The 21,407-nt window shown below is 37.5% G+C and overlaps 1 protein-coding gene across 1 annotated transcript in view; it reads left to right on the forward strand.

Annotated features, from left to right (window-relative positions):
• Window positions 1–21,407, forward strand: part of sez6b (seizure related 6 homolog b) — a 315,312-nt gene that overhangs the window by 272,348 nt on the left and 21,557 nt on the right. The window contains exons 10-12 of the mRNA XM_051665921.1: window positions 14,311–14,507; window positions 17,123–17,317; window positions 20,049–20,240. Of these exons, the coding sequence (XP_051521881.1) occupies window positions 14,311–14,507; window positions 17,123–17,317; window positions 20,049–20,240 (584 nt within the window). The remainder of the gene's footprint in view (window positions 1–14,310; window positions 14,508–17,122; window positions 17,318–20,048; window positions 20,241–21,407) is intronic.

The following is a 21,407-nucleotide window of genomic DNA, read 5'->3' on the forward strand; positions in this document are numbered from 1 at the left end:
CAGTGCATTCAGAAAGTATTTAGACCCCTTCTGTCACGCTTGAGGATGAAGATGAACGCAGAGGCTGCAGGTAGATAGATAAATTCTGCTTTAGATGAGACTAGACACCAACTTAAGGAAAGTGGTGAGTATAAATAGAGTACTTGATTAGTATGTGACAGGTGATGCCAGTGATGAGATTAGTGTTGATGAATAAGAGCAGGTTATAGTGGAGCACTGGGAGACCAGTGGGGGTGTGACTGAACAATCAGAGGAGAATCAGAGGAGAATGGTCTTGGTAAAAGAGGTGACCAAGAACCTGATGGTCACTCTGTTTGAGCCCCAGAGATCATGTGTGGATATGGGAGAAACTTGCAGAAAGACAGTTATCACTGCAACACTCCACCAATCTGGGCTTTATGGCAGAGTGGCTAGACGAAAGCCTCTCCTCAGTGCAAGACACACAAAAAAGCACCTAAAGGACTGTCAGACTGTGAGAAACAAGACTCTCTGGTGTGATGAAATGAAGGTTGAACTGTTTTCCTCAATTCTAAGCATCATGTCTGGAGGAAACCAGGCACCGCTCATCACCTGCGCAAAACCATCCCAACGGTGAAGCGGTGGTGGTAGCATCATGCTGTGAGGGGTGTTTTTCAGCAGCAGGGACTGGGGGACTGATCAGAGAGGAAGGAAAGCTGAACGCAGCAAAATACAGAGATATCCTTAATGAAAACCTGGTCCAGAGCATTTAGGACCTCAGACAGGGCTGAAGGTTCACCTTCCAACAGGACAATGACCCTAAGCACACAGCCAAGACAATGCAAGAGTGGCTTAGGTACAACTCTGTGAATGTCCTTGAGTGGCCCTGTCAGAGCTTGGATTTGAACCCAATCGAACATCTCTGGAGAGACCTGAAAATGGCTGTCTACCAATGGTCCCCATCCAACCTAACAGAGCTTGAGAGGATCTGCAGAGAAGAATGGCAGAAAATCACCAAATCCAGGTGTGCAAAGCTTGTCTCATCACACCCAAAAAGAATTGAGGCAGTAATCGCTGCCAAAGGTGCTTTAACTAAGTACCGAGTTAAGGGTCTGAATACTTATGTCGATGTGATATTTCAGTTTTTTTCTTTTTAATAAATTTGCAAAGTTATCAAAAATCTGGTTTTTGCTTTGTCATTATGGGGTATGGAGTGTAGATTGATGTGATTTTTTTTATTTTATTTTTTTTTATTTTTCTATTTTAGCATAAGGCTGCAACATAACAAAATGTGAAAAAAATTAAGGGGTCTGAATACTTTCTAAATGCATTGTGTATATATAGCAAATAGGCTTTAGTTACGTCACTGCCATGAACCATGATTTGCTAGTTGCTAGTCGGTTGCAGGGAGAGGGTCATTGTCATTCTAGATAGCATTTGACTGAACAAAAGTCTGTGTATTGCAACTTGAATCATCAATATGTTTAGTCAGTTTTCCCTGAAGAGATAAGCTGTACATTTTAAATCTTGCTAAAAGTTAATTTTATCGACTTAGGGGTACATAATATCTTCACAGTTAATAGACTAGGAGTAAAAGCCACAAACTTCAATTTTGATTTCATTGGGTCTTAAAAGCCAAAAATAAATAAATAACTAATTTGGGAGTTGAAGGGGGACATTGCACATTAAGAGGATGCAGAAATGGGATGCACAGGGGTTAATAACAAACTGGGTGTTTTTATGAATGTGAAATCAATTATATGAGCAGGGAAACAAGTGTTCAGTGTGATTGCTCCGTCAGGTGAGGCGCAGAACATGAGACCCTGCTGTGTAAGACCCAGATAGATAATTCATGCATTCAAAAATTAATTAAGATTCACTCATTTGCATATGGTTCCTTTCGCATTTGTCATCGTCTCTCTCTCTCTCTTTCTCTCTCTCTCCCTCATTGCAAGTGTCCCAAATGCATTGCTACATTGTATTACTGTGTAATAAATGACATCCAGGATGTTTTGCAAAAGCATGCAGTCAATATAATTAATTTTCCATTTATTTTGTGGTGTAGATAATGGAGGGAGATGGCAACAGCATTCTGACTTTGCTGGATGTTCCCTGTCTGCTATAAATGCTTCTGGTTAGAATGTGGTTGAAGAATGTTTCTTCAAGACCCCATTGATGAACACAGTTTTCTTTACTTATGTATTTCCTATTGAACCAGGAAGTTTAAACCAAAACCATAAACCATGACCTATAGATAGTTTAACACAAATCTCATACATTTTTGTTTCATTAAAACGGCTACAATGGCTACTGTCATCATGGACATAATTTGAGTTTGAATCAGAGTTTGGACATGAATCAGAGTTTGGACATGGACTTTATATAACCACCTGCTGTTGGAATTTCCAAACCGCAAATGCAGGAACTGAGTTTACTGTAGACTTTGCACTGAAAACAGACGTGGTATTGAAACATCTTTGCGCAATGACCTATTTCTCTGGAAAATAGAAATTTGCTATTCATTAACATACAGTACACCCAAAGTTTGCACACATACACCCACAGATAGCACAAACACTCCCTCTTGTGCTTTGCACTGGCACAAAAATTGCACTTAGAATTAGCGCTCTCACGAAAAATTGGATAAGACGCAGCACACGGTCTTTGCGCATAGCACACAGTCTTTTCACGTAGCACACGGTCTTTGCATGTAGTCTTTATGCATAGCGCAACACTTTGTGCACTTATGAAAATAGAGCCCACAATGTTTACTTCTTGTGGCTTTACTTTTGAAACAGTGTGTATTTTAATGTCCATTGTAAGTGCCTTAATGTATCTGTGATCTTTTTTTTAAAACATTTTTATAAATGAGGTATGACTTTAAATGATTTTTTATAGTAATAAACATTATGCCACAAATGCTGTTGATTGAGCTTAAATTATTTTGAATCCAGAACATTCCTTTTAACCTAATTTGGTCAGATTAATGGGTACAATACTAAATAGATTACAGACATGGATTAAAAGCCATTTTGTTGGATCTTTCAGATAGTTATCCTAGTATGTAGATATTGATGGAGTGTCAGAGGGAAGTGAGTGGATCAGCCCAGGTATGTCTGGAGTCATTCCGGTTCATTGCAAAGCCCGTTCCTCCCCCACCCCCGCCCTTATAATCTTCAAATGACCAAATTTGTCAAAGGACATATGGGATATTATCAGCCAGGCGCAATAAATGAGATGTATAGATGGGAAAATGAGTTAGAAGGGAGCCAGCCACAGCTGTTCAGCCCATAGAGACTGAGAGAGAGAGACTTGTAACAAATCTACTGGCAGTCGTGCACCCAATTTAATTATTAAGCAAGCTCAGTTCTGTCCTTATATTCACGGATGCATCTTCCTACAAGCGATCATTGACCCAGCGCAAGTCCTTATTGCTTCGGAGGCATCCTGCAGAGTGTTTTGGTGCCCTGTGAATCAGGGGTACAGTAATGTAGGGCCCGGGCCTCTGCTGGAGGCTCATTATTGGGCTGTAAGAAAATTTTAGCACGGTAATGAATATGCACCCACTCCTCCTGTAATCATTCATCAATGTACGCTGCACTTCCAATTACCTGTGAACATGGGGTGTAATGAAGGCTGATGAATTCATTTAGCAGGGAGGGTTTCTCGCACTCTGTGTGTCGTGCAGTGAGTTGGAGAAGGAGGGAGGGAGGTGCACAGGTGACAGCTGGGACACCTGCACACAATCTTTCATTGTCCTAGCCGCATAGCATGGAATGCTGGATATATCAGAACCAATCAAAGTTCTGCAGCCCTCTACTTGAGTTCTAGTGCACAGCTGTGTTGATTTTATATTCCTGGATCATCATCCTTTGTTGGTCCTGAATTAACGTTCCGATCATAGCCCTAGTCATAATTCCAACTTCAACCTACAATCTGATTGGTTGATAACAGTGCACAGTGATATTGCCTGCCTGATATCATGAAAATTATGTGACTGTGGCAACATTTTTGCAAAATGCCATTATGTTGTTCATTACACATTTCATGGCAGTTCCAAGGTGAAATGTCCACTGTGTGGGGCTAAAAGTGAGCTAAATGTTCTCCCAAAAAGGTTAATGCTCCATCAGGTTGTAAATCAGCAAAACCTACCTCCCTACCCTAAACCTAAACCTAACCAATAGTTCCATAAAAGCAAATGTGAGATGAAAAACACAATTGCTGAAGCAACCACGTAATTTTGTCATGCTTCTATGACACTTTTGACTTGCATGCTCTTCGGGACTCGTACCCTGGTCCTTTGCATTGCAAGTGCAAGGCTCTATCAGTTGAGCAACAGCGCAACTTGATCACACTCAAATAAACTTGTAAATGTAGTAGTTTATGTAATGAAAATGTTAAAATGTACTGCCTGACAAGTCATGCACTATATACAAAGCATTTTAATGTCATGAGATAGCATTGTGTGAGGAACAGGTTAAAAAGTAAGTGTTTTTGAACTGATAATCTGCCGTTTTAGTCATGATTTGTGTGAAAGTGAAGAAAAGTCATTGTTGTTGTAGCACCTCTAGAGTTCATTTCACTCAGAAACTGATGAAATACAACGAGCCACGAAAAAATCATGTTGCAAAAATGTTGATATAGTAACATTATTCTATGAGACCAGGACCATAAGGATCCTGTGACATGAAAAAATCTGAGGCCATATCCACACTAATCCATTTTCATTTGTTTTCAGTTTCCTAACATTATAATTTCCCAGAATATGTGGTGTTGTAGCATTTTAGAATTTTAAAATATTCGAAAAACTCAAATTTTCGAGTTTAAGTAGATGAGAGGCATAAACGTAGCAAAATCAGTGTTTTCGAACAAAAATGCATTAGTGTGGATGTGGCCTTAGATTCAAAAATCCTGCACTAGATCATGTGTTGGATCAGTAGCTGAATCAATTTAAAGGATATAGTCTTGTTGTCCATGAGTTGTTGATTGTGTATGATGTGTGTCCTGTCTCACTGTCCCTGTTTCTTCCATTTTCTTAATCTTTTGTTTTGCTTTCTCATTGTCTTCTGTCTTTTTCTCCTGCATTATTTGGCAGGGTGGCAGTTGGCTCTCTGTATGGTACTTGTGTGCAGGGGCGCCTTAACGCACAGGCTTATTCAGGCTGAAGCCCAGGGGCTTACAACTCCCATGGGGCCCAGCTCGCGTCCATGGGGCCCATTTCCCCTATCCATGTTTGCGGGAGGAGCACATTTAAATGCTTTCAGCGGGAGATGCGGTTGTTGACATGGTGACAGTGCTCAACTGTTAAAGGCGTCCGTGTAGAGCTTGTTCAGTGCACAGCAGTTCCACCCACCCCCCACCCCCCACTCAACAACTGGAAGGTGGCCTCTGCAGACCAGTGAGCCTATAGTACCTTAAAGTGCCCCTGCTTGTGTGCACTGCCCTCAGAGAGTCAAAGCCTTTAGTAGCCTGGTAATAAATCACAGCTTTCTCAGCCCCACTGGGCACCGAGCCAGAACCCACACCAATATTTAACTTTCTAATTAAGGGAGAGCTGCAAAAACAGAGGAACTCATTTCCCTCTTTTATTTGAGAAGCTTCATTCTCTATAAGTTCCTCAGAAAATGTTGACAATCCAAATTAAAGTTTAGTCTGTCTTATCCCACAGCCAAGATTGTTTGGCTCTTCATGCAAAAGCAACTGGGGCTTATCCACATTCATTTTAGGAAAGTCCTGAGTTAATTTGCTGGCTCTGTCCGGAACCTATTTTAAACAAATGGCTGTGGTTGAAAGGCCAACCTTTAATCTCTGTAGCAGGTTTTATTCCATGTGGAATCACTCACACATGCTATTGTTAGAGGGTGTCTCTCGGCCCATTGCATTTTCGATTTCAGTTTATATATTTTGCAAAATGGCATTCTTTGAACTTCAGCCAGTATCTTGGGATGCCTTTTAAACAATCTTGAAGGAGTTCTAATACATGCTCCTTTTCCTACACTCTCCGCTCTAACTCATCCATTAAAAACAATTCAAATACATTTTAGCTTTGTAAAGAAATTCATACATAGCCACAATTTATATTTGTCTACAAAACTAATTTCAAGCTTTTAAGCATAAAATTACAGATGAGAAGGTCCAAACTTTTGACCGATACCAAAGTCCCTTTCAAGGCAAGTCAGTCAATTCGGCGGCCATCTTGGGAATGCTTCTGGGCAGCTATTTTCTATGGATATACGGGTGCATCTCAATAAATTAGAATGTCGTGGAAAAGTTCATTTATTTCAGTAATTCAACTCAAATTGTGAAACTCGTGTATTAAATAAATTCAATGCACACAGACTGAAGTAGTTTAAGTCTTTGGTTCTTTTAATTGTGATGATTTTGGCTCACATTTAACAAAAACCCACCAATTCACTATCTCAAAAAATTAGAATACATCATAAGACCAATAAAAAAAACATTTTTAGTGAATTGTTGGCCTTCTGGAAAGTATGTTCATTTACTGTATATGTACTCAATACTTGGTAGGGGCTCCTTTTGCTTTAATTACTGCCTCAATTCGGCGTGGCATGGAGGTGATCAGTTTGTGGCACTGCTGAGGTGGTATGGAAGCCCAGGTTTCTTTGACAGTGGCCTTCAGCTCATCTGCATTTTTTGGTCTCTTGTTTCTCATTTTCCTCTTGACAATACCCCATAGATTCTCTATGGGGTTCAGGTCTGGTGAGTTTGCTGGCCAGTCAAGCACACCAACACCATGGTCATTTAACCAACTTTTGGTGCTTTTGGCAGTGTGGGCAGGTGCCAAATCCTGCTGGAAAATGAAATCAGCATCTTTAAAAAGCTGGTCAGCAGAAGGAAGCATGAAGTGCTCCAAAATTTCTTGGTAAACGGGTGCAGTGACTTTGGTTTTCAAAAAACACAATGGACCAACACCAGCAGATGACATTGCATCCTAAATCATCACAGACTGTGGAAACTTAACACTGGACTTCAAGCAACTTGGGCTATGAGCTTCTCCACCCTTCCTCCAGACTCTAGGACCTTGGTTTCCAAATGAAATGCAAAACTTGCTCTCATCTGAAAAGAGGACTTTGGACCACTGGGCAACAGTCCAGTTCTTCTTCTCCTTAGCCCAGGTAAGACGCCTCTGACATTGTCTGTGGTTCAGGAGTGGCTTAACAAGAGGAATACGACAACTGAAGCCAAATTCCTTGACATGTCTGTGTGTGGTGGCTCTTGATGCCTTGACCCCAGCCTCAGTCCATTCCTTGTGAAGTTCACCCAAATTCTTGAATCGATTTTGCTTGACAATTCTCATAAGGCTGTGGTTCTCTCGGTTGGTTGTGCATCTTTTTCTTCCACACTTTTTCCTTCCACTCAACTTTCTGTTAACATGCTTGGATACAGCACTCTGTGAACAGCCAGCTTCTTTGGCAATGAATGTTTGTGGCTTACCCTCCTTGTGAAGGGTGTCAATGATTGTCTTCTGGACAACTGTCAGATCAGCAGTCTTCCCCATGATTGTGTAGCCTAGTGAACCAAACTGAGAGACCATTTTGAAGGCTCAGGAAACCTTTGCAGGTGTTTTGAGTTGATAAGCTGATTGGCATGTCACCATATTCAAATTTTTTGAGATAGTGAATTGGTGGGTTTTTGTTAAATGTGAGTCAAAATCATCACAATTAAAAGAACCAAAGACTTAAACTACTTCAGTCTGTGTGCATTGAATTTATTTAATACACGAGTTTAACAATTTGAGTTGAATTACTGAAATAAATGAACTTTTCCACGACATTCTAATTTATTGAGATGCACCTGTAAGTGGCATAAAAGTACAACTCCTATCTACTTGAATGGGGAAAGATTGAAATCTCCAAAACAATGGGTCAAGATTATGACCTAAGAACATATTTCAAATCGGCAGTAAAATCTGACAACAGTGGTATGAAAAATTTTGCTTCTTCAGCTCAGATCACTCTAAAAAAACACTATTTTTCGGCCTGATCCAGTTAATACTGTATGCATGTGTGTTCTCAAGGTATCTGACAGGCAATGTTTCTATCTAAAAGGTGATTGGCTCTCTTACCTGTAAGGCATTACTTCCTTTTCTACTCCCGGCATATTTGGTGTTACAACTTTTCCCATTCATTTTAATACAAGTGCTCATCTCAGACTAAATTGTCTCTGCTAGTACTGTGAAAATAAAATGCTTTTTTTTAGCATGTTTCTAATTTAATACAGTACAGTTTTTCATTATATGATATTTTATCAGTATAACAATTTGAGAGAAAAAAGTATAATTGGAAAAATTAACATGAATTTAAGATTTTGTTTATTATTTGGTTTGTCTCCCCTTTGCTTTTAAAGGGATAGTTCACCCAGAAATTAAAATCCTCTCATAATTTACTCACCCTCATTCCATCCCAAATGTGTTTGACTTTCTTGTCAAAAATGAAGATTTTTAGAAGAATATCTCAGCTCTATAGGTCTATACAATGCAAGTGACTGGTGTCCAGAATTATGAAAGTCCAAAAAGCACATAAAGGCAGCGTAAAAGTAATCCACAAGACTCCAGTGGTTAAATCAATGTCTTCAGAAGTGATATGATAGGTGTGGGTGAGAAACAGAACAATATTTAAATTCTTTTTTACTATAATTCTCCACCTTTGACCAGCCCTGACCAGTAGGTGGCTGAATGTGAAAGTTTAGATTTATAGTAAAACGGACATAAATATTGATCTGTTTCTCACCCACACTTAACATATCGCTTCAGAATACATGGATTAAACCACTGGAGTCTTATGGATTATTTTATGCTGCCTTTTTGTCCTTTTTGTATCTTCAAAATTCTGGTCACTATTTACTTGCATTGTATGGATGTACAGAGCTGAAATATTCTTCTAAAAATCTTTGTATTCAGCAGAAGAAAGAAAGTCATACACATCTGGAATGGAGTGAGTGTGAGTAAATGTTGGGAGAATTAAAATTTTTGGGTGAACTATCCCTTTAATGGTAGTCTTCAACATGTACTCGTGCTGGCATGGACTAACAAACCTGATGATCCATGTTATTCCACAAATTTGAGAATGTTACAAAGAGCATCTTGTGTTCTTCAATGCAAACAAGGAAATCTGACTTTTCGTACAAAGGTTGTGGTCAAGGTCACAAATTTGCTCATATGACCTAGAAATATTTTTTATTCATATTACATAATATTTTCAACATTTCCTTCTTGCACATTCTTTAAAATCCTATATTTTTCTCATTAGTTCCAAGTTAAAACTAAATTTTTATTCCAGATTTTATATTTACACTGACACATTTTTAAGCATATATGACATTTTGACATTGTAATAACCTGTACAACATAATTAGGCTGCTTACACTTTTACACATATTAGAAAGCATGTTGCACTCTTGCAGCTTTACTTTGAGTAACTGTAAAATTCAAGGACACAAGGGCCCTGGGAGCAAAGCTGTTGTTGGTATGTTAAGCACAGGCCTACCATGCCCAGTCCTCGGCACAGGGGATTTGATTGGAAATAGCATTTTTTTCCAGCAGGGCAGTCATACAGGTAGATGAATCAGCACTAAACAGGCATGTGGAAGGGGAGCAAAGAATGTTTAAGGATTTGTTCACATAGACGCATATAAACAGTTGCTCTCAGTTGTGCCCTGTCACACATGTAAATTACAGAAGGCTTGGTTTGCTTGACAGACAATGGATCATTATGGATTAGTTTTCCAAAGAGCAGAATTGAAATGCAGCTTTCACTGTGAAACTAGCAAAAATGAATTTTAACCACCTCTAAGATGCAGAAAATGTGAACTTGATTGACACCACTTTTTTTTTTTTTTTAAATAGGCTAGCATTTGTCACTTCATTTTATTTATTTTTTTTTTTTTTGTTCTGAGTAGAGGATGATGTGTCTGTGAGCCCTACAGTATATGAGACTTTAATGCATTCTGATGGAACTGTGTTGTCCAGCTGAGCCTGTTTTTGTGATTTAAACAAAATGAAATTACAGGCAGCAAATGGAATGCATGATTGATTTTCTCAGCAGATAAGGTGTGCGGCTACGTAAAGGCTTGTTTAACTTTATCACAACAAATCCAATAAGGGCTGACACAGTTTTACTCTCTGCGGTCCTCAGAGCAGGTCAGGGACTCCTCTGGCTTAACTGCGTCTCCAGTAGAAAAGGATACATGAAGTCTCCCGCAGCCAGAAACAAACAGTATTACAGGGCTATTACGATTAATATATCAGAAAAGGACTCAATTAAATGTAGACTTGTGAACTATTGACCTGAGACTTGACTTGAACTCCTAATTAGACATTTGAGAACAACACATTTATTTATTAAAATAATACATTAAAAAAGCAGGTTTAAATGTACATAACTTAAACATTAATTTCCTAAATGTTTTATTTTTTATTTTTACAAATATCAAGATGTTTTTTTAAGGTTTCTTACTTTTGAACGATTAACTTGAGACTTGACTTGGTCTCCTAATTTGACACTTGAGAACAACAATATATATAGGAAATTGATTGCTCTACAACAAGGTTTATTAAAATAGCCTGTAGTGTATTGAAAACTATTACCAAAAGACTTGAGACTTAAAAGTGAAATGTGAGAATATCTGCGCAGGTTCATTGACATATAAGGTCAAGAGAAATCTTTTAAAAATCTATTCTAAAACACATGTATCAAGTTGGTAGAAATGTAACATTTGTATCCATGATGGTTTCATGTATTTTTGAAAAACATTTATTGTTGGTTTAATTTTCAATTTTACCATTAATTTGCATATGCAAATAAGCAAATTGTGAAACTTTAGTACAGTAAACACCTACACTTCCATAAATTGACACATTAAGAAAATATGAGAATGTGACAAATTGGAGGCATATTGCTACCATCTGGTGAACACAATTGTAATTCTTGTAGTCTGATTGCTTACTGTAACCTAATTTGTATATTTTATCACAAGTTATGCATTTGGATATACATTTAGACATTATTAAACTATTATTTGTCAAAGTTTAGCATTTTAAATTTGATTTGAAGTGTCAGTTTTTGCAGTTAACAGAAATGAACAGCAAAATTGTACAAATTTAATTAGAGTGTAAAACAGAAGAATCAGAGTAAACATTTTGCAATTTCAAACTTTGTATAGTAACCATTTATTTTGCAAATATTTTCATGTCAGTGAGCTGAACAGCAATAACGAACAACGATAAATGCATAAAGAACAAACAGTAAACAATAAAAAACAGTAAGAAAAGTAAATGATGCAATGTCTTTATGCATCTGTGGCAGTGTGTAGTTATAATGGCATGTACCTTGCAGATGGATTTTTTGCACACCATGCTGGTTTAAATGTTTCTTGGAAGACAGTCCGCACACCTTTATTTGTGTGTGTGTGTGTGTGTGTGTGTGCTGTTTTAGTCTCACCCATTTATTTCTATGTATGTGGGGGTGCGTGCATGCGTGCAAGTGAATTTGTGTTCTGTATTGTGGGTGGGTGTGTGTGTGTGTGTGTGTGTGGGTGTGTGTTGTGAATTGTGGCTGATATTGGTTTTATTTGACATACACACAAAAATGAACTGTTTTTTTTATAAGTATGTGTGTTTGTTTTGCACTCAGGATGTTTTATAGTCTCACCCTTTAATTTCTGTGTGTGTTTTTTCTGCATTCAGTTATTGATTGTATTTGACAGATCCAAAAAAAAATTGCTCTGCGTTATGGTCTTTCCCATTAATTTTCAATCGTTGGCCAATTTTGACTGCAAAGATAAAAGGTGTTGCTTTTTACGACCACTTAAATGTATTTTTTAATATACAAAATTCACCACGTTTTGTACCGCTCAGATAAAGGAAACCATTTTTATTAAACCAGCAAAAGTGATTCTGGTCAAAAATGACCGAAGACCATAGGAGGGTTAATAAAAAAAATAATGAAAAAGTATTTATTTAAGTAAATTTTTGATTTACTTATTTTTTATTATTTTTTACAGAAATGAATTGAGTCATGAATATCAAGACATTTACTTAAGGTAACTCCATTTGATCATGAACAAAATATCTGATTAAAAAAAATAAAACAGTTTGCAAACAGTCATGAGGGTCTAAAGGAGTTGTTTTTTGTCACATGACAACAAAAGTTTTTCAAATATTCAAATATGAACAAAATTGTTTCACTCTTCATTAAAAAGAAATAATAATAATAAAAGATTATTTCAAACTACTTATACGAACATTTTAAACTTTTAATGAGATTATTTATTTATTTTTTTTACTGTCTTTGGACAGTAACACCACTAAGACATAAGAAAAATATCAAAATAACTTTAAACTCAGATATTGAAAACATGCTCATCATAGTATTAATGTATTTTTTAATAAGTTAATAGGTCCGAACAACAAAGTTTTTGAACCACCAGTAGCATCACCAAATGGAATTGCTGGGGAAAAAAAGCTATTTTTAAACAGGTTTCCCAAACACTCCTTCCATCTGCCATGGGTGAGACAAACAGATAGTCCAGCCCAAACTCATGCTATTGGTTGAGCCTCAGAGCCACCATGTTTACTCTTTTTGGGAAATCATCAACCCATTAAAGGATACATGTTTTTGTCTCTGCATATTAATCTGGGATAGGAGAAAATATTTAAACATCGGGAAAATTACACACTTTACCTTTAACTTGGACTTGTGACTAAAGATTTGCGACTCGACTTAGACTTGACCTTGAAAAACTTGAGACTGACTTAAACTCCACTTCAAAAACTAGAGATCTGGACTCTGTCAGAGACTTATAATCATCTTTACAAATCTTACATACAAGGTGTATGGAGGCACAAGTGAGTGTCTTTCTCTTACTGTATGTGTGTATGTGTATATCTGCTGTATGTATGCATGTATGTAGGCCATAATTTAAACATCCTGTCTTCATTTTGCCTGAATGTAACCATTCTGCCTCCTGCTACAGCAGAACAGAGATGATTAATTATTCCCCTCTCTTCAGTAATGACTTCCATTACTACCCACTTGTGATTAATTAGTGACAAGATAGAGTGTGTATGCCACCTCCCTGCCTGCCTGAGTCACACTCTCCCGCCACCAGTGATTGGCCAGACTGTCTGGGTCTGATGGATGTCAGCCACAATTACAGATCCCACACACAACACAATCACATGTATACACTGTAATACGCCTCAATGCATCTCAAAAACGGTGTCTTGCTTTAAGTCAAGTCATTTTTATTTGTATAGTGCCTTTCACAACACACATCATTTCAAAGCAGCTTTACAGAAAATCAAACTGTAATATGCCTTAGAGTCATTGTAGTCTTATTATTATTTTACACATGAGTAAAGCAGATTTCTATTGTAGGTCAGGGTCTATTGTAAACTTTGTGTAAGGCTGTCAGACTTTTTTGAGGTAATTGAAAGTGTCCTGAATGTCATATATTCTCCAGGCTTTACAGCATCATGCTTGGATTAACATCTGGTTCAAAAGCTTGTTTCATACTTATGAAAACCAGAGACATGTTCCTACCAAATGTAACTGACTACTGAATAATCCCTAATAATATTTCTATCTATCATGGTTGCGAGTGAATGTAATATCATTTTTGTATGTAATATAAGTATTGTATAATTCTGTGCCTTGTTTTAATTTTTAAAATGAAAGTATTTTTTTTCCCCCTTTGTAAATGTAATAAATAGTTACTAGGAACACTGTCTAGCATGTAACTGTGTGCAACTCACGCACATTCGCATACTAAATTTAAAATAAGCATGGGTATTTAAAAATATTCTTATCAATGTTAAAACCAAACCTACACCCTTGTATTACACTCTGTAATTCTAATATTCAAATCTATGAATAATTTCACACACACAAACACACAAAAGCATGCTAAATGCCTTCTCCGTGGCTGGCACATCATAAAACTTATTTTCCAGCTATTTTTAAACTTGAGAGAGAGGAGGAGGAGACGGGACAGTAGTTTCTCCCACAGCTGAATCATTTGCTCTTTATACTGTGAATCAGTTGAATGTGATTTGTGATTGCATGCATATTGATAATATGTCCAATAAAGGTTAAGCAGTGGGTAAACATTAAATAGCAGAAAATGTTCTGTTTGCTGCAGGCACTAGAAAAAGCAGTGATAGTGATGCTGGAAAAAAGGGACTAATGTAAGACAGTTTGGCTAGAAAAAATAAGAGAGGGGAGAGGAGATCAGAGATCTGTCAGGGCCACTGGTGCTGCTATGAGGTAAAACCTGAACATCTGTGACAGAGGATTAATTGGGGTTGACCAGTTGTGTTTTATCTGCTCACAGTCTCCACATGGGCAAGAATGACCTGCTGACGTTCTACGATGGAGATGACCTGACTGCAAAGATACTGGGCCAGTATAGTGGCTCCAGGCCTCGTTTCAAACTCTACACCTCCATGGCTGATGTCACCATCCAGTTTCAATCAGACCCCGCCACCAACATCTATGGCTACAACAATGGCTTTGTAGTACACTTTTTCGGTAATGCCCTGTTTAACCATTTCTACTGCATGTGTCAGCATCTCTGAGTGTGTTATATATGGGACAGGGTTATTATAGTGTGGAATTTTTTATTTAAAGGTGTACTCAGTAATTTTTTATGTACGTCGTCTTGGACTTACACCTGACATCTAGTGCCGTGGATGCAGCATCAATCAAATGCAAAAGTTTTCAGTTATCAATGCCACTGTATATATTCGCTATTCGCAGTCAGCCATTATTAAGTTTAATGCATGAATAAAAGTGTCTAATAACAGGACAGTTACTGAGACTAAGCGAGTGGTATTTGGCTGGTCATGTGATCACAGAATGGCAGCACCCATGAAGGGACCCTCATAACTGATATGACCGGAGTCTTCATCTTATGTGAGTGCTCATGATTTTATGCATATGTTTCTAAATTAGTATTCATTTCTTAAGGAGTTTTTAATGAGACAAAAGGACTGAGTGCACCTTTAAGTTTTATTTCTATTTTATTTTCCATTTTTCTTTTCAATTTAATTTAGTTTTCATTAGTTTTCACTCTATGATTGTTAATTGTATTTTTTTCTGTATATTTAAACTTAAGAAGTCAACTGATATCATTTCAACATTACAGCATTACATTTCTCATAGCTTGATATCACTTATCTAGAGGTATTTTCATGTTGAATGAAGGCTGTTGTAAAGGACTCAAATTTTTATAATATACTGTATAAAAACTAAATTTAATTTGAGGTCATTTTTATTTTAGTTTAGTTAGTTTTGAAGTAATTGTAATATAGTATTTGAAAAAGTATTTCCCAATTATGTTTTTATCTGTTAGGTCCATTATAACATTTTCTGGGGAGGCAAATATTTAAAACAATATTGATGATCTACAAATTGGTGGATTGCATTAGGCTTTATTATCATTTATTTATTTATTTATTGCAGATAATTATGCTCTCGTGCAAAGATGATCTCTCCCAGATATGTTAAAATAGTTTTGACAATTAACTATGCATTATAATCTTTCCGGTCACCAACTTAACGCTTATAAATGAATGGAGGGCTCCATTCCATCTAAATCTATACAGTTATGTGTAGAGCAACTTCATCTTCCACTCCTTCCTTGAGCTGATTTTATATATAATTCTGCTGTTCAGTCCTGTTTTAAGATCCTTCAGCAATTTGGATTTCATCTATATTTTTGCAAAATTTTAAAGCCTTCACCTATCGAATTGCGTTAACCACAAGTAGGCTTTATGATGTGCCAACGTGATTCTGAAAGCTGTTTGGCTTGAAAAGTTACCTTGGATAATGGTTGATTATATATGCAGAAGGAGGCAAAATGAAGTGTTTTGCCTTTTTTTTTTTGACACTTTATGGACAGAAGCAAATAATGTTCATTCTGATTGGTCAGTTTACTAATGAGAGGAGGCTTTATGCCATCAGCCTCTTCTGGCATTCATACCAATTAATACAGTGATTTAAACTCACCTGGGATATCGCACATGAAAGTTTATTTTTATTTTTTTTACATTATATGCATATTAAGTTTGCAGATTAATAGGTAAATTGATTAAACAACTATTTATTAAAACTGTTAATTTAATTGATATTGTACAGTCAGCCAGTAATTATAACAGAGTAAATCCCAAAACCCTGTTCAGGTCTTCATAATGAAGGTGTTTAATTTTGTGTTTATTACAGTATGTCTGACTGTACATTATGCCACTTATTACACAGCTACTTACTAAATAAGCAAATAAATGGTTGATTTAAGATTAAAGGGATAGTTCACCCAAAAATGAAAATGTTCTCATCATTTACTCACCCTCATGCAATCCCAGATGTGTATGAAGCTCATTAATTAGCTGCTCCTGAGTTATATTTGAAACACCAAGGGGATCATTCATCTCAGCCAACAGTCTGATGAAAGAAGTCAAAACACACACACACAAACACACACACAGACTTTTGTGAGAGAGAGAGAGAGAGAGAGAGAGAGAGAGAGAGAGAGAGAAAGAAAGAAAGAAAGAGTTATACAAAGAGACACACGGCTGGTTTAGTTCCTGCTCACCTTTCCCGGGGATAAAGGGAAGGTCATTCCATCATCTTTCCACTGGTGACCAACTACCACATGAGATCAGATAAAATATAATGAGTTTTATACAGACTGAAGGTGAAGATGGTGGAATGAAGATGACTGCGAGGGAAGACCAAAATAAATTGTTTTGCATTTTATTCACGCAGCACAGATGGGGGAAAAAATCCACAGCCAGCTACTGCAGGTGCAGGGGACCTGACCTCGCAAAGGCGCTAACAATTATAGTGTATGTTTGTACTCATTAACCACTTTTGTTGGGTGTCATGCCTTCATTCTGCTGCTCTAAAAATGGACATCAGCAAAAAGCCTGCCAGCTGTCTGTGCTGCTCTATTCACATTTTTAATCACAGCCAAGCTGATTCCTACCATTTGATTCAGCAGTCATTAGACACAACACCTGTGATTTGTTCAGGGACATGATGAGAAACAAAGAAATGGTGTGCATGCATTATTGCACATTGTCTCTCTGTTTTTCTGTCTCTTGTTGTACTAATTAAACTAATTGAGTCTCTTTCTCTCATTGCAGAGGTACCACGTAATGACACATGTCCTGAGCTTCCAGAGATCCCTAATGGATGGAAGACCACATCTCACCCTGATCTGGTGCATGGTACAGTGGTGACGTATCAGTGTTACCCGGGCTTCGAGGTGGTGGGCACTGAAATGCTGATGTGTCAGTGGGACCTGACCTGGAGCGGAGACCTGCCCAGCTGTGAAAGAGGTGAGTGCATGTTTACATAAAAAAACAATTAAAAACCAACTCTGATGGATGCAAATACACATTCTGTGTGAACAGGCCTTTACGCTGCAGCACTGCTTACGCACCAATGACGCAGGATGTGTTGCTCTGAAACTAGATGAGCTTTTGAATTTCACAAGTGCCTGTTCACAACTCCAGCACAGTCCCATTCAAGGACAGGCAAAGAGTGAAGCTTGTTTGTAATCACTCACTTTTCTTTCAAGTGCAACTTCACAGATGAAGCAGATGCCTTTTCAATTTGCAGTCTCTCCACATCTTCCTCTCTCTGCTTACACCTTACGACACCTTTGTAAACTGATTTATCAAGAATTTTTATTCTACTGTATACCCCCTGGTAAACCCTTGCCAGTATCCCACAGCTACAGTGAGTGTTTCATCACAGGTGAAATCTGGACGACTCCACAACTTTCTTTTGTTGTAGCCATAGTCGCTCCAGTGCTTGAAATTAAGTCTTGTCACCTATGCTATTGTGTGGCCAGTACTTGCTCTGTGTGAGTGTGTAGTATTGCAGTAATAGCCTAGACTGCTCTCTCAGGACATTCACAGACATTCTGTGCTTCAAGTGTGAGCTGCCAGAAGGCTATGTGACCCCAGCTCCCAGCGCTCTCCAACACAAAAACAGCAGCCCAGAAGCAGCGGGGACCTTTATCTGGTTCAAAGCTTTCACCCGCCACAAAAAGATCATTAACTCACTCACCTCTCCCGTACCCTTTTCCTGCCACACTACTGCTGGGGAGAGAATTGACTTTGCAGCTGGGCAGGGCGGCACAAAGTAATCTTTTTATTATACTGCACTGTGTGCCTAGATCCTGCCCTTAGATCAAAGTCACATGTTCTTTTTCCCATTGGCTCCAATGCGACTTGCCCCTCAGTGTCCAGATGGGATGAGTTGTGGGCCCCTGATGTGGGTCCCTCTGTGGAACAACATGCATGATGTGAGGGGTGAAGGACAGAGAGATTAGAACAGAGAGCGTGTTTATTAAAATCACATTGTCCTTAGACCTTTTAACCACATAAGTGTTTGGAGAGGGAATCTCTTTATACCATGTCCTTGTTTGGCAACAATGTAAAAAAAAAACTTGCAGGAAGAGCATTTGTGTATTTAACATTAACATTATGCATTGTTTACAGTAATGTTGTAGAACATAAAAGTAAAAGAAAAGAAAGGTGGAAACTGCAAGCATCATTACAAAACCAGAGTGATCCAAAGGCACTGTCTGTTTAGCACACATATTTGTTCTTTAATTCACTGATGCCACCCACAGATGACAATGAGAACTGCAGTACAGTTCTGCTAATTAATTGGCAGCTTATTTAAATCAATGTCTTCTTAAAATATTTATAATAATTTCTGTATGTAGGAGAGACTGGGGCACGTTGTCACGCTTTTTACTCTCATGAATATTTCTCAGGGTAGGTTTATTTTCAAATGTAAATGTATATATTGGCTTACAGCATAAATACCTAAATACCTGCGTCTTGGCTACAAAAAGCTACTGAACATTTCTGCCGTTAAAGCCCAGGAAATAAGATAGCTGTTGTCACACTACATGGGATAAGTCACACTACAATGGAAGCTGTCATGAAACTGTCTATTATAGGATTTTTAGCCAAAGATTTAAATGGCAAAACAACTGTGAAATACAAAACAATTCAGGAAACAGCAAAAATTTAAAAGTTAACATACAAAAATATCAAACCATTGTTTTGGGCAATAAACATTGTAATTAATAAATGTATAACTTATAAACATAACTTGCCCCATCTTGACTAATTTATGAAAAGTCCTCTTGTCTTGAGAACACAGTTCAACCTTTTATTTAAAATCTACCTTCATTATAAAGTCATTATACCCTTATCTAAATGTATGCTAGTGTGGTTTTATTGTGTTCACTTGTTTAACTTGAGCCTGTTCACTTGTTTTGGAACCAGGTGTTTAAAACCAACATAAAAAACCACTACTATAAAACAAACATTTGTGTAATTGGTCTTTTTCATCGAAAACATATAGTTACTGAGATATAGCCCTTGTGACAACTTTCCCATGCAACAACTTGCCCTGGTCTCCCCTATATCTTTACCTTTTTTAAGACAACTTAAAGGCATTTATTTATTTATTTATTATATTTATTAATGATTAAAGGTGTACTCACTAAGTTTTTGTTCATGTCCTCTTGGACTTACAGTGACACCTAGTGGCATGGATGCAGTATCATTCAGTCGCAATAGTTTTCAGTTAAAGTTGCCATTGTAGAAAATCACTATTCACAGTCAGCCATGATTAATTTAATTCATGAGTGAAAGTGTCCACTAACAGGACAGTTATTGAGATTAAGCGAGTAGTATTCAGCTGGTCATGTGATCCCAACATGGCAACTACCATGAGGAGACCCCCTCCATTTAGAATAAACAGCTTTTATAAGGTTACTAATATGACTGGATTCTTCATCTCATGTGAGTTATCACAATTATATACATATGTTTCAAAAGTACAAATCATTTCTATAGGAGTAAAACCTTTTTAATGGGGAACAAATTACTGAGTGCACCTTTAATGCCCCATGTTAGCATACAATCAAACTGTATAAACCTCATAGACTAGAGACCAGTCCAAACATGACAAATTATATGAACTTCAATATATTTTCAAGATAAACAATAACCTGCGTGATATTTGTTTATGCTTGTTCAGTTCTGTCATGCCTAGACCCAGGCACAGTGGAGCACAGTCGCAGGGTGATGTCAGGGCCACGTCTCATCGTGGGCTCCACTGTGCAGTACATCTGCAACAAAGGCTACTTGCTGTCAGGTAACAGCCTCCTCTCCTGCTACCACCGTGACTCCACTGGCCCGAAATGGAGCGAGAAACTGCCCAAATGCATTCGTGAGTACATTTGTGATTTTATTCACAAATAATTACACACACATCTACAGCCGCACACAGACACACACATACAAAGGTTAATAACATTACCACCATCACTTTTGCTCATACATGGGGTTAGAAGTTTGTTTAACCCTTTAGGCACTAAGAGTGTTTTAAAAGATTTCCTGTTTCAGTGGCATGCCCAAAATTAAAGGTTTATAACTCGGCAAAAAAAAAATAAGAGGGGTCAAGTGTTTGGTATCATTATAAAGAAACATTTTCCAATGTTTTAATTATATAAATCAGGGGTCGGCAACCTTTTTGATATGTAGTGCCATTTTTTATTTTCCTGGTCAATGTCTGTGCCAACGCCCCCCCAACTTGAGAAAATGTTTCTATTTTGCATTTTTCTCATTTAATAGTTTATTTTCATTTCAAATTATATTATCAGCAGTTTAAGTGAAAATTTGTGCAAAACCCGATGATTATGATATAATCATGATCCTGCATGTGAATTTTCTCAAAGCATCTTTTGAAAGTTCTTTAATGAAAGAAAACCTGTCCTTTTGTACAAAATGAGTTAACACAGTTAATGTCACAAATTTTCTTATTTGATTACTGATCACTAAAATTGTGTGGAATCTTAAATATTTCTTATATTATGAATGTATATTTTTCAAAATCACACAGAGGGGTAATCATAGCACGCAAGCAACAGCAAGAGAGTAGCAGGCTATTTTATTTATGTTACCAATCTACATCTTGATGTAATCCTTCCTCATGATCTACGTGATCTGCGTGTTTCATCAGCTGAATGGGAGGTTAAACACTATTAAAGTGCGACGAGACTCACGCTGTGCATGCAAGCCATTCGCGCATCACAAGCCGATCAACTAATAACTTTATTTCCAGGTTTAATTTAGATTTTGAATAGACTCAGATTTTTGAACCCCACGATGTGGGTTTATGTTTTCTCTTTTATCGTTTAATGTAATTCTGAGTGTGACCATGGTTTAAGGAGGGTGTGTACCTGTATGCTGGGTTGGAAATCTCAAGGATTAATAGTAGTGTTTTCCTTATTACATCACGTGTTGTTCTGAAAGCAAGCCTGACCGCAGCAAAGCGGGCGCATTTACTTGCGCGATTAACCGGAAGTGAAGCTCTGCCGGCTCGTGATGCGTGAAT

This window comes from Myxocyprinus asiaticus, chromosome 31, assembly GCF_019703515.2.
Source record: "Myxocyprinus asiaticus isolate MX2 ecotype Aquarium Trade chromosome 31, UBuf_Myxa_2, whole genome shotgun sequence".
Lineage (NCBI taxonomy): Eukaryota > Metazoa > Chordata > Actinopteri > Cypriniformes > Catostomidae > Myxocyprinus > Myxocyprinus asiaticus.